Source organism: Alternaria arbusti, assembly GCF_024043155.1.
Source record: "Alternaria arbusti strain BMP 1465 chromosome Unknown scaffold_21, whole genome shotgun sequence".
NCBI classification, from domain to species: Eukaryota; Fungi; Ascomycota; class Dothideomycetes; order Pleosporales; family Pleosporaceae; genus Alternaria; species Alternaria arbusti.
This window is the reverse complement of record NW_026249961.1, coordinates 337,265-349,405: the sequence shown is the minus strand read 5'-3', so window position 1 is coordinate 349,405 and position 12,141 is coordinate 337,265. Positions and strand designations below refer to the sequence as shown.

At 54.8% G+C, this 12,141-nt stretch overlaps 3 protein-coding genes across 3 annotated transcripts; 1 reads left to right on the top strand and 2 right to left on the bottom strand.

The window, feature by feature from the left end:
• Nucleotides 1-1,003: 1,003 nt before the first annotated feature.
• Nucleotides 1,004-2,345, bottom strand: J4E86_010365 (uncharacterized protein; the record flags this gene model as incomplete). Its single annotated transcript, XM_051450864.1, has 2 exons — nucleotides 1,004-1,408; nucleotides 1,467-2,345. The coding sequence occupies 2 exons, from the start codon at nucleotides 2,343-2,345 to the stop codon at nucleotides 1,004-1,006; spliced, it is 1,284 nt and encodes a 427-aa protein (XP_051298057.1).
• An 805-nt stretch (nucleotides 2,346-3,150) lies between these two features.
• GCD11 (eukaryotic translation initiation factor 2 subunit gamma) lies at nucleotides 3,151-4,853 on the bottom strand (the record flags this gene model as incomplete). Its single annotated transcript, XM_051450863.1, has 5 exons — nucleotides 3,151-3,181; nucleotides 3,233-3,402; nucleotides 3,451-3,647; nucleotides 3,699-4,666; nucleotides 4,717-4,853. The coding sequence occupies 5 exons, from the start codon at nucleotides 4,851-4,853 to the stop codon at nucleotides 3,151-3,153; spliced, it is 1,503 nt and encodes a 500-aa protein (XP_051298056.1).
• A 1,776-nt stretch (nucleotides 4,854-6,629) lies between these two features.
• J4E86_010363 (uncharacterized protein) lies at nucleotides 6,630-11,919 on the top strand (the record flags this gene model as incomplete). Its single annotated transcript, XM_051450862.1, has 2 exons — nucleotides 6,630-10,559; nucleotides 10,609-11,919. 2 exons carry the CDS (start codon nucleotides 6,630-6,632, stop codon nucleotides 11,917-11,919), a joined length of 5,241 nt encoding a protein of 1,746 aa, XP_051298055.1.
• Between the last annotated feature and the right edge of the window lie 222 nt (nucleotides 11,920-12,141).

The window sequence follows — 12,141 nt, the reverse complement described above, 5'->3', positions numbered from 1 at the left end:
TGCTATTCTATGGACGCAAACTATCCCCAATCGTGTTCCTTCTCCACTCGGCACCTCGGGTTGTCCCCACGATACCTTTACTTTGACTCATAATCCCCACTATCTTACCCTCATCTTTTACCAACTTCCAATATTCACTGATATCCCTGGTTCTCGCCAACTACAATCATTTACCAATTTCAAAAATTCCCATCAAAACAGATCACCAAGGGTAAGCATCACCGCACAACCAACCCCCCTGCTGTACAGTAAAACTAACAGCCCTACCGTGGTATGGTCTAGTGGTATGACGTCGCGTTGTGGCTGGCGGACAACTTAGCTTGTCCCGATCCAGATCCGCGCCAGCCTGGGTTCGAGTACGTTTGAACCTCTTAAATTGAGTCGGTTTACTGAGACATTGTTCGCTAACATGTCTGTAGTTCCCAGTACCGCCAATTTGCGACACTTCTTTTTTTTTTTGCCGATTTTTTGGCTCTCCTCCTCTTTCCTAACTTGGGTGCTTGGGTGAGGATTAGTACACTGGAGAAATGACAGTCCTTTGCCTTTTTTTCGTTTTCAAGTTATGCTGTCGTAGTGTTTGCTACTTGGTGAAATTGTGGATTAAGACTGAACGCTTCTGGCTGCATTTTAGGATTTGATGTCTATTCTGTGCATATTCAAAAAAGCTCCTGTTCTAATATAGAGGTTCGAGGCTGAGATCTATAAAGACGTGTCGTATTGAGGTTTTATCGCAAGTACAACTTCTACATGCTTACACTATCAGCTATGCTCTGTGACTCTGGTCAAGTAAGAGCACGAGAAGACGGAGACATGATCAGTGAGCAGCACATGCCACTTGATGACAACGGTAAATGGCATCCAAAGCTTCACGTGAAGCCAATAATTTTGATCCATGCCGGACGCCCCATGCCGACCACAAGGTCTAGCAATACCCCAACACGCCGTAGTTGCGCAAGACTGCAACGTGATCTCCGAGGCTTTCACGCCTCTATAACAACAAATTTCACCTCTTCCACCCACTTTCCTCCAGCACAGCCAACCTCCTCCCTATACTGCCAAAGCAAACACAACTACAAAAGAGAACACTGCCCACCCACGTCACCACAGCCAGGTTCTCGTAGCTGATCATGCCAGCGAACAGCTCTGGTGTAACGACCGGTGCTGGCCTGCCTTTTGCATGTGTGTGACTGCCCATGGAAGGAACCTGTGTAGCGTTTGTTGTTGCTGGTAGAGACGGCGAGGGAAGGACGTCGGGGTTCGAAAGGAAGATGAAAGATGTGAGGATGGACGTGACGGTGAGTGAGACGGAGAGACCGGGCTTCGAGCGGTCGAGTATGTACCAGAGAGCGGGGTTGACGAGCGCGAGTGTAAGGGTGAGTTGGAGGGTTGATTGCCAGGGAAGACGGCGCTGTGGGAGAGTGTTAGTTAGGGTCGATGTGTGTAGTCAAGTAATTCATGAGACTTACGATAGCGAAGGCGATTCCTACAAAGGCTGCTACGCTCCTTACCACATCATTGATTTGCTCGCTGATGGGTGAATCGTGCGTCTCAGTCTCCTTGTCTCCATTGTCGTCCTCTCTCCGTTGCGCATCCCACACGAGATCAACGTATGGTAGCAGACTTCCCAGGGCAACCCCAAACAACCCCCAGGTGGCAAGGTAGGTCTGACTCTTTTGATCAACACCTTCGACGTGGACAGCTGCCAACTGTCTCGTCTCGTGCAGATGCGAGACAATGACTCCGTAGATGACGCCAAAGACGTATAATGCTACGAGCTTGCCCAGGATCACGACGTATTTCCAGACGCCGTGGCGCGGTTGCTTGACCGAGTGACTCCTCCGCCTTCCTTCGACTTTGCCCATAGCGGACCCTTTCCTGGCCTGTGTCTTCAAGCTCAGTCCTCCATCAGGACTTCCCATGCCCGTTTCCCAGGGCTGGAAACCCATGGCAGTGTGTGCGGGGGTCTCGGCGCCAGTGCCCCAGGGCGTTTCCGCCGTGCTGAGTTCACCCGCCGTGTTCGCGCCCGTCTCGTCGTATATGCCGGATAGCGTGCTACTCGTCATGTTCAAGTAGCTCTTGTTCCGCGGCGGCGGCCCCCTCTCCCTCTCCTGGTCTTCCGAGTCATCGTCGCGCGAGTTGAAGGTCCTGAGTAAGCGCGCATTGAGCTGCGCGAGGAAGTCAGACGATCTCCGGTTCTCGGTCGCGCTCGGGGGCGTGGCTTGTGAAAAGGCGTGCGTGGGCGAATCGGCCGTGTCGTTATGGGATTCGAAGTTGCGACGCGGGATGGGGCGGTAGATGTGCAGCGGAGGTGGCGCCGCTCTCGCTTTCGAAGGGTCTTCTTCCATAGCCGTCGCGCTTCAGTTCCGTCCTGGGCAGGGTCACGCAAACTTCGTTGTCGTGTCGACCGCTGCAATGTATGCTTGCAATTACAATACAGGATAAAAGTAATACCAACAGCGAGCGTAAAGAAGAAAAGACAGACGCGCTACCAGTCGCCGCACAATCAGATGCGCGTACTCGTATAACTGTTGCGGTGTTTAGCACGTGAGCGAGGGCAAGTTGAACTCTAAACCCCGAGTCAGTGCACGTGAACCTTTGAGCGTGTGCTGGCCTTATACCGGCATAATACTGGAGCCTCGCAAACATACCTCGTATAGGCAATCAAAGCAATACTGAGAGCGGAGAAATCGTACAACGCGCAGTGAGGGGACAGTGAGGCAAATGTAGGCTAGCACGCAGATCTGACGTTGGTAGGCCAGCTTCTTGCACATGTTACAGAATGGCTTTCATGTGAAGATCGGCCTACTTTCCGCCTGCGTGACCCGCTGTCATCCGCATTCCCAACAATTCCAGTGGATGTACATGCTTCATTATATGCGGCTACACTGTGCTGGAGAACGTACTGATACACAAGACGCTCGCTCCCTAGTGACGCTAGCCCTCTGCTGTCATGGCTTCGAGATGCTGTCTAAAACACAGCTGCGAGAAAACCACTTTTGGTGCCCATCTCCAAGCGCAACCGACTCCGGCAGAAAATGCTAGGAACCAAATGCACGTGTTTTGCCGTCATACCGCTTATGTCTACGTCGTCCCTTCGTAAAGTTTGTCGTTCCACTCCTCGAGAGCTACCCCACTACGCGCCATGCCCGCTCAGTCGACGATAGGTTGGAGGATGTTACCACTAATGAAGATGTCAGCTCGTGGACGCAACTAGATATGCCGTGAAACTTACGCTACAATGTTGGCCCAGCCGATGAGACGCCAGTGCTTCTCGATACGTCTGGACAACGCCACCTTCTCACCGATCTCTGTGCATGCAGGTGAAGTGAGGGACAGACGGGCAGCGTCAGCCTTGACAGCAACAACCTTGGCACCGGTAGCGGTTGATCCAATGTTGACCATCTGCGCGAGTGTCAGCTTTGTCATCTGCCATCATGGATAGAAACTTACCAAGACTTCGTTCTTTGCAAGCTTGGCTACCTTGGCCTGCTTGCCGTCCGCAGTCTTGACACCAAGCAATCTTCGGAGGAGGAAGTAGTTGACTTCGAGTTCAGTGTAGATGTTGGGGAGGTGTCCACGGAGACCAAGGACGAAACCAACGAGACGATCCGCACGGCACAGAGTAGGGTCAACGCGTGTACCGACACCTGTTGTGTGTTAGTTGAGTGGTGCATGAGTCTGCAGGAATCGTCACGTACCGATCAGTCCTCCCGGAACGGCGAACTTCAAATCGTTGTGCTCGGCAAACAGAGACACTACTCTTGAGAAGATAGGCTTGCACTGAATCTTTCCGGCGCTGTCCTTTGACACGATACCGGGCCTGATCTCAATCTCGTCTCCTAGCTTCAATACACCGGTCAAGATACTGCCACCAGCAACACCGCCCTTTAGTTCATCGATTTCAGCACCAGGCTTGTTGACGTCAAAGGATCGAATGACAATCATGTGGGGCTTCGCGGAGAAGTCGCGTACTGGGACGGGGATCTTGCTGATGAGGTGCTCGTTGATGGCATCGATGTTGAACTTCAACTGGGCAGAGATGGGGATGATTGGCGAGCCATCGGCGACAGTTCCGCGGATGAACTTGAGGATGGACTCGTAATGCGATGCAGCGCTGTCTTCCCGCATCAGATCGACCTTGTTCTGAAGAATGATGATGTGGTTTAGCTTCATGATCTCAATGGCAGCAAGATGTTCACTTGTCTGCGGTTGCGGGCAAGTTTCGTTTCCAGCGATCAAGAGTAGCGCAGCGTCCATGACGGCGGCACCTGACAACATCGTGCTCATGAGAATGTCGTGACCGGGGCAGTCGACGAAAGAGACGTGGCGCTTCAGTCTGTATTTGCCTTCGCATCCTTCACGCTCACACGCGGGGTCGACCTCCTTGTCGCTCTTGTATGACCGGTAGCATGTTGGGCGCGGGCACTCTGGGTTATCGCATTGGTAGATCTTCGCGTTGGCGTAACCGAGCTTGATGGTAATATTCCTCTCGAGTTCGTTCTTGAAACGGACCGTCTGCACACCGGAGATGGCCTTGACGACAGTACTCTTTCCGTGGGCGACGTGGCCAATGGTTCCAATGTTAATTGTGGCTTGGCGGGAGATGATCTCGGGCGACAGCGGGTTCAGCGTGGTGAGGTCGAGCGTGCTTGGGTCTGGTTGTTCGCTTGTGTGCGTTAGCTATGCAGCGCAGAGCCTCTTGTCTTCAACACCTACGGAAGCTCTGGGCGCATGACGGGCGCCGCGGGTTCCCGGCCCTTCTTCATCGCGGACTTTGGCTTCGTCTCCTCAATCTCCTCATGCTCGGACATGCTCTCGTCATCGCGGTGGTCGTGGTCGGATTCGGACTCCATGATGGGCAACTTGGGATCGAGTTTGGGGATTGGGGCGTAGCTGGTTTGGTGGTTTCGGTTGTCGAGGTATTAGACTGGTCAGTCGAGCAGCTGCGGTGGTGGAGACTGGCGGCAGGCAACTTTCGACTTCAAATCCCACACAAAGTGACTCAAACCCAAATCCGGAACAGCCCACCTGCCTGTGGCGGGGCTGCGTGCTGCGTCCAAGCGCCCCGGCCAAAGGTTCTGCCGGCCTGCTGAAGAAAATCTCAATCGCGGCCGTCCCTGCCTTTCCTCTTCATTGAACAACGCAAACAAATTGCACACTCACGAAAAGCATTTTCTTTGGAGAGACCCGTCGTCTACGGACGGTGTGAGGTCTCCATGAGAACGAAAACCGTCTGTGAAGTGGAGAGGAATACTTTGGCTGATCTTGGGTGCGGTTTCTCCCTGCTTTTGCAGTGGGAGAGAGCGCAATGATTGGTCGTACATTACAGTTGACGTGATGGATGTGAAGGTGAGAGCCTTCTCCATGGATGTGATGTCTCTCGGGAGCGACGCAGTCCTGGACATAACCTCTTCGGACACTGCATGCTCACCACGAAATGTGCGATGCGACATCACCACATACTGGCTGTGCATTTGACAGCGCGGCTCCGTTAAAAGATCTGCATAAGCAGAGATATCTCAGCCACACGAGACGTATGTCGGGCTTCCTGACCAGATGCTGGGATGTACGCTGCAGTTTAACGCCTCAGGGCGGGAAAGATAATGAACGATGCGGAATCCGAATCAGCAAGTGCCCCTTGGTGCCCTCTCCTACAGGGTCGTCAAAGCAAAATCACCTCATCATCTTGTCGAAATGTCTATATCTTTGAGACACTGGTACCTTCTGCTTGTGTCAGAATGTCCCTCGTAGAGTTCGCCTACCTAGGTACACATCTTATGTCAGCTGCATATAAGATGCTACGTTCATCTTATAAACTTCCAATGCTGCACGCCTGAGTGAAGTTGTTTGTGTCCCGATGCTCTTTGTGAGTATAGCATGGATGCTGCCATGTCCACAGGTCTGTTTGCGACTAGCTCACATTGTGCCAAACCCCATCATCCTGGCCATGGTAAACCTGTATGCCATTGTATAGTAATCTTGGAACGACTGTCTGGTAGAGCGCCATTAGGTCAGCTGCATCTACAGATCGACCTACCCCTGGGACGCAAAACACGGCTATCCTGGGAACGAGGGCTAGCACGATCCGCTAGTACTGGTAGAGCTACGGGCTGGGGAAGCGGGATGCTATCATCCCATGGCATCGAGAAGCACGGATGGATAAGCAGGCCGCGAAAGAGCATGTTGATCCTCCATCTTGGCCCAAACCATCTGGACAGCATACGTCGAAGATATCGGGTTGCTCCATGTAAATACCAGATGCGAAGGCCAGGCCGTCGTCGTGCGCCGCCCCATCGAGAGCGGCGCCGGTATCCCGCTTCCTAGCTGCATGGTAACGACGGAGTTTAGATGTACCGTGTGGGCTCAGTTGTTGATCTGACACAGCCAGTTCAGAACCTCCCACAAGCGCGCCGTATCGGGAACCCTTCCGCTTGCTTTTCAGGCTGAAACATATCAACTCGTCGACTTGGGGCAGCACCGGCCTCGAGACTGTCATTGGCCCAGACGCCCTCTGCGCGAGAGCCGGCGAGTCTGCGTTGGCAACCCTTGTTGCTCGAGATTGGCCCACCTCCTCCGACAACGTTGGCGCTGCCTTGCTTTTGCGCCTTTGCGCTCGCCGACTATGGGATATGGATTCTGATCAAGCGCATGAATATGCATACAACCCCGGCCTCTCCGTTTCACACTGGCTGCAGTCGACTGAGCTCGACCATGCCGACGACGACGTGGGAACCTCGCCCGAGCACTACTACTCCGCCTACACCACGACGACCGAGCACGCAGCAGCACCTCCCTCACCGCAACGCGGCCTCGACATGCCCGCAGCGCGGCAGCGGCAGCCCATGACGAACGGCGCGCGCCCCACCTCCAAAGCGGCTGTGAGGTCTGCCTCGAATCCTGCATCGCCGCCCGCGGCCACTCGCTCCTCCCCCCAGGTCTCCAACAAAGTGAGGGCCCTCGCCGAGCGCTTCGAGCAGTCGCCCGCCAGCAGCTCGACGACGACGTCGCCTGCCGTGCGCTCTCGCTCCAGGACGCCGAGCCGGGCTGGGACGGGCACGCACGACGTCGCCCGGCGTGCGCATGCCTCGATCTCGTCGACAGCATCGGCTGCACGCCCGAGCAAAGAGGCCTCGTACGGGCCGCACAAGTTCAATAACCTGAAGCCGCGAGACAGGCCCCAGCCCGCCCCAGCATCGCCTCGCAACGCGCGCCGCACGAATGGTAGCCGGAGCAGCATCGACCACCACGTCTCGTCGACGCCCAAGAAGGTGGCCTCGCCGAATCGGGCGTCTGCACCCAGCGGGCGGCAGCTGTTTGGCGAAGTGCTGACGGGACAGGACGTGCTCTCGCCAGGCTTCGGGATTCCCGTTCTCGACAACACGCACAGCGACGCTGCACCACCCGCGGCCGCCTTCACCAGCCCGCACCATGGCCGCTCTGCCAGCGCGGCGACCTCAGCCTTCGCCGACGACATGCAACACGCCGCGCGCGCACATGCGCAAGAACAAACTCCTGCACGGTCGCCCCAACGACACACGCCGCGTTCGAGGATACCCGTAGCGACACGGCGTTTGAGCGCCGGCTCCGACTCCAACTCGTCGACGCGCTCCGTCAAGTACACCCCAACCCGCGCCATGAACCACAGCAACCGCGCCTCGCCCACCCGGATGGACAGGGTACTGGCTGCAGCGGCTGTCGCTCCAGTCTCCCGGGGCACAGACCAGTCCACGCTCCCCGCATTAGCCTACCGTGGATATCGCGAGCGAGGGAAGTCGCCCTTGGGTGCCAGGAGCGGACCAAGTGTGTCCGCTGTCGTCAATGCCCCGCCGCACCCAACGTCGCCTCGCCTGCGCAACTCGAGAGAACGCCAGCCGCTGCAGCCCTCGCCCGCTTCCCACTCGACAGGCACCGGCCCCCATGGTGACCAGGAGTACTTCCCACTCGCGAGCAGCTTCGACCCGCCCCAAGAGCAACTCGCGGGGCTGCCTGGCGTTGCTGAAATCGAGCAATCCCATGAGACCCGTGCGCAGACGCAGGGCCAGCGCATGTCGCGCGACGAGCACTCGTCACCCTCGCCCGAACAACAGCGTCTGAGCCTCCAGACGTCCAGCCTCACGGTACCGCCGCTCGAGCAGCCAGCATCAGCCGTGACCGACTTCGACGAATCGCCTGTACTAGGGCTTCCAGGAAGCTTTGTTCTCACACCGCCGACCGCCCACCAGGAGCCGGACCACCAGCTCTTGCAACCGCACGTCTTCCACCCGCCGCCGCAGAGGACTGCTCCTCCCCCACAGAGGCCTGCTCCACAATCCCCTGAAATGGAGCAGTCAGAGCTAGGCGTTCGGGAATCAATACCCATTATGCTCAGCGAGGAGCCGCCATCACATTCATGGGAGCCCGACTCCGAAAGCTTCAGCGCAGGCCTTCAGGCTCTATCGTATGGGTATAGTTCTGATCAAACACACGATGCTAGAGATATGCCATCCATCTCTCGCCACGATACAAAAGGATCGCCAGGAGATTCGCTTCCTAAGCGTGACACGCTGTATCCGGATGACTCTGCCAGCCTTGGTCCCTATAGGACACTCGGATCGCTGACGCTGAACACGGAGACGTACAGCGTCGTAAACTCAGTCTTGAACATGTACCATCAATCGCCGGTTATATCCCCAGAGTTGGCGTCGGTATCAAAGGAAAGGGTGCAGCAGGTCTCGCCCGTCATTGCACAGCACAAAGATTGGGCATCCAAAGAGTCTACAGAGACGTATCTCGCTCGACTGTTAAGTGACGCTAATGGCTCGAAACACGACAAGTCGAGGCGCGAGCCTATAAGAGTGGCATCCCCGTCCCGCCCGGATTCGTACACACCACAGCTGCACCAGGAATCGCCAGAAGTTGATGGCGGCGGGACGGCAATCATCTATACTTCGTCCTCGCGGCGTTACTCACGAGATTCGGCAGGTTCTACCACCACGACCATCCAGGAGGATGCCTCTCATTCCGGCAGTTCTTCTGGAGACCCTTCTCACAACGCGCTATCACGAACCTCAACAGATGAGCACAAATCTGTCGCAACCAACCGCATTGAGCTCCCACAACTTGCTTGGACGAATGGCGGACTCGGACTTGACTTACAGCACAGTATGCCGCATTCACTTCCGGCGCCTCCCCGTCCCAACTATTCACCACCGCCCCCACCCGTGAACCCATCCATCGACCAACAACTCTCCTCTCGCCCAAATGCCTACAACGTTGCGCCACAACATCAACAGCTTTCACGCCCCATGCTCAACGACGACAAGTTCGAAATGCATCCCGCACGATCACGTACTCCTGTCCTTCACGTTCAAGAACAGAGTCTTGAGGATCGATACGGTACCCCACAGCCTATCGAGAGTACTATTGATCTGCCAAGTGAAGCCGAGAAAGGTGAAGACGGCCAACCTGATCCTGCCAGGCAAGCTTTGATAAAGCGATATCGCACGCTAGAAGAGCTGCTTACAACAGAACATCAATTCTGCATAGATATGATGATCGCGCACAACATCTTCGAGGCGACCGCGCAGAATATGATGAGCGAGAAGGAGAAGAGGTTGCTGTTCAGCAACTGTAAAGAACTGGAAAAGTTCTCTTTGTCGCTGTTCCGTGCATTCAAGAAGGCTGCAAAGCCCATCGTCAACTATGAGATACCACCTCCAACCGGACCCTGGAACCGTGACTCCTCTGATGGTAAATCGCACGATTCTGGAGAATCACCGATGCATGCTCGGCGACCATCTGAAGACTCGCCGAATCAGTTTGAGAATTGCACTCTGGAGAATGATCGATTGACCACCATTGGTCAAGTCTTCTTGGACAACAAGGAGAAAATGGAAAGACTTTACACGACATATTTCCTGAATCAAGACAATGCCAGCGCTTTCATCAAGAAGAATCAAGGAAACGAGGCGTTATCTGGGTGGGTTACTGCTTGCTTCGAGCAAGTGGAAAACATGACCCAAGCGTGGGATCTGGACTCTCTCTTATTGAAGCCGTGTCAACGCTTGTTGAAGTATCCGCTGATCCTTCAGTCCTTGCAAGAGATCACCGACCCGGACCATCCCGATCTGCCGAAGATCAAAGAAGCATTCGAAGAGTTGAGAGCAATGAGTCAGCGCATTAACCAGGCCAAAGCCCGTTCTGATACCTTCCGTGCTGCTGCTTCGGAGGGCAAGAAAGAGAAGAAGAGCGGCCTGGGCAAGACTTTTGTCAAGGCTTTCATTCCCAAGGTCGATAAGAGTAAAGCGTACGACGAGGCCGACAAAACTTTCAAAGACCAGGACTACAAGTCGAAAGAACAGAAGTTCGGTGGGCACTTTTTCCAGCTTCAGATCGTTATTCGCGACTTTGAACAGTATCTTGATTCGATCACCGAGCATTACCTTCAGCTTAACATCGTGTTTTTGGGCTTCATCACTGTCTGCGAGGTGGCACCATCCGTGTATCCGGAGATTGAAAGCACATGGCGAAAATGGGCAATGGCTCATTTCGAGCTGCAGAACAAGGCATTGGAAGATCACGTAAGTATTTGAGCATCATGCCGCTTATATACCGCTAACCATGTCACAGAAAGCTGCTGTTCGAAGCCGTGTCCTAAAACCCGTCGGCGATCTCTGGGAGATGTGGGTGTCGTATCAGAAGACTATCGAGCAGCGCAAAAAGTACCTGCTATACTACGTCAAGCATAAACAAGCACTTGACCGTGGCGAGAAGGTCGACCCGGACCTAGAGGAGTCATCCAAAAAGTTCAGCACGATCAACGACACACTCAAACACGAACTACCACTTCTGTATGAAAGAACAAAGGGTCTTATGCGCACGCTTATGACTCTGTTCATGTGTTTGCAGAAGGACTGGTACAAGACTTGCTCGAAGAAAATTCTCCCACTGCTTGAGAGCGAGCCGCAACACACGACGTCTCTTCGATACGACCTTGAATCGTACGTCGAACGCTTCCACTCGGACTACAAGCCGATGCAGGATCTTGCGAACAGATTGGGCATCATCAACAGGAATCTCCTGGTCGACATTTCCAACATGACGTCTCCTGTTCCAACACTCTCTTCCGATGGCGGCGGCGGCTCGTCCCGCAACTCATCGTCGCGTCGTACTGAATCTATCGGGAGCGAAGCATCAATGCTTGACTCCAAAACGCGGAATAGCGGCGGTTATGCACCCCGATCACATCCGCGGAGTCTCGATAACCCGCCACGCTCATCCCCTGCAGGGCCAGCGTACCCCTCTCTCTACCCACCCAATGGTTCAGGTCGGGCTGGCCCTGGACCTACATCATTACGGGAAGCACGCGCACTCAGTCCTGTGTCTGACAACAGTGACTCCACCGTAGTGCGCAAAGAGCGACGCAACACCGGTCCTTCTCGCAACAGCCACAACTATATGGGTCTCGACGGAGCAGTAGACATAGAGCACTCTCCACTGAGTATCAACGCATTCGACTTCCCACCGCAACTAGGCCCGTCTTTCCTCTCACCCTCGCAACCTATTACCCACACTTTCTCCGCGCCCACCTCCCAGCCACCATCATTACCGGGATCCACACGCGCATCCGGTGTCTTCAACTCTGCGCTACCGATGTCAGATTCGCCTCTTCGTGGCAGTGTCGAAGACCTCCCCACTACACCCGCCGATACCGACGAGCCAGAGGTACTCTTCCTGGCAGCCAGTCTCTTCGAGTTCAACATCGCACACGATCGTCGCGAAGGCGGAATACCATACCTTGTGTATGTGCCAGGCGAGATATTCGATGTCATCGGCATGAAGGGTGAGCTATGGCTCGCGCGAAATCAAGACGACCAAACGAAGACAGTGGGATGGATTTGGGAAAAGCATTTTGCGCGCATTTTACCCGAAGATGCATAGTTTGGCTAGGCAGTTTCATGAGCAGTTGGATTACAACGAAGATCGGAATTTGCTTACCTTTGGGTTTTGCGGGCGGCGTTTCCGGCGATTGTGTCACCTGACCCAGCGGGCGTTTCCAAGGTTGTGTGTATCTGGGTGTGTTCCTTACCGCGTTCGACTTCTCTTTTTCGTATGTGATTCCCCCAAATCCCTCCTTCTCTCCTTTGATACCTTCGAACGCCG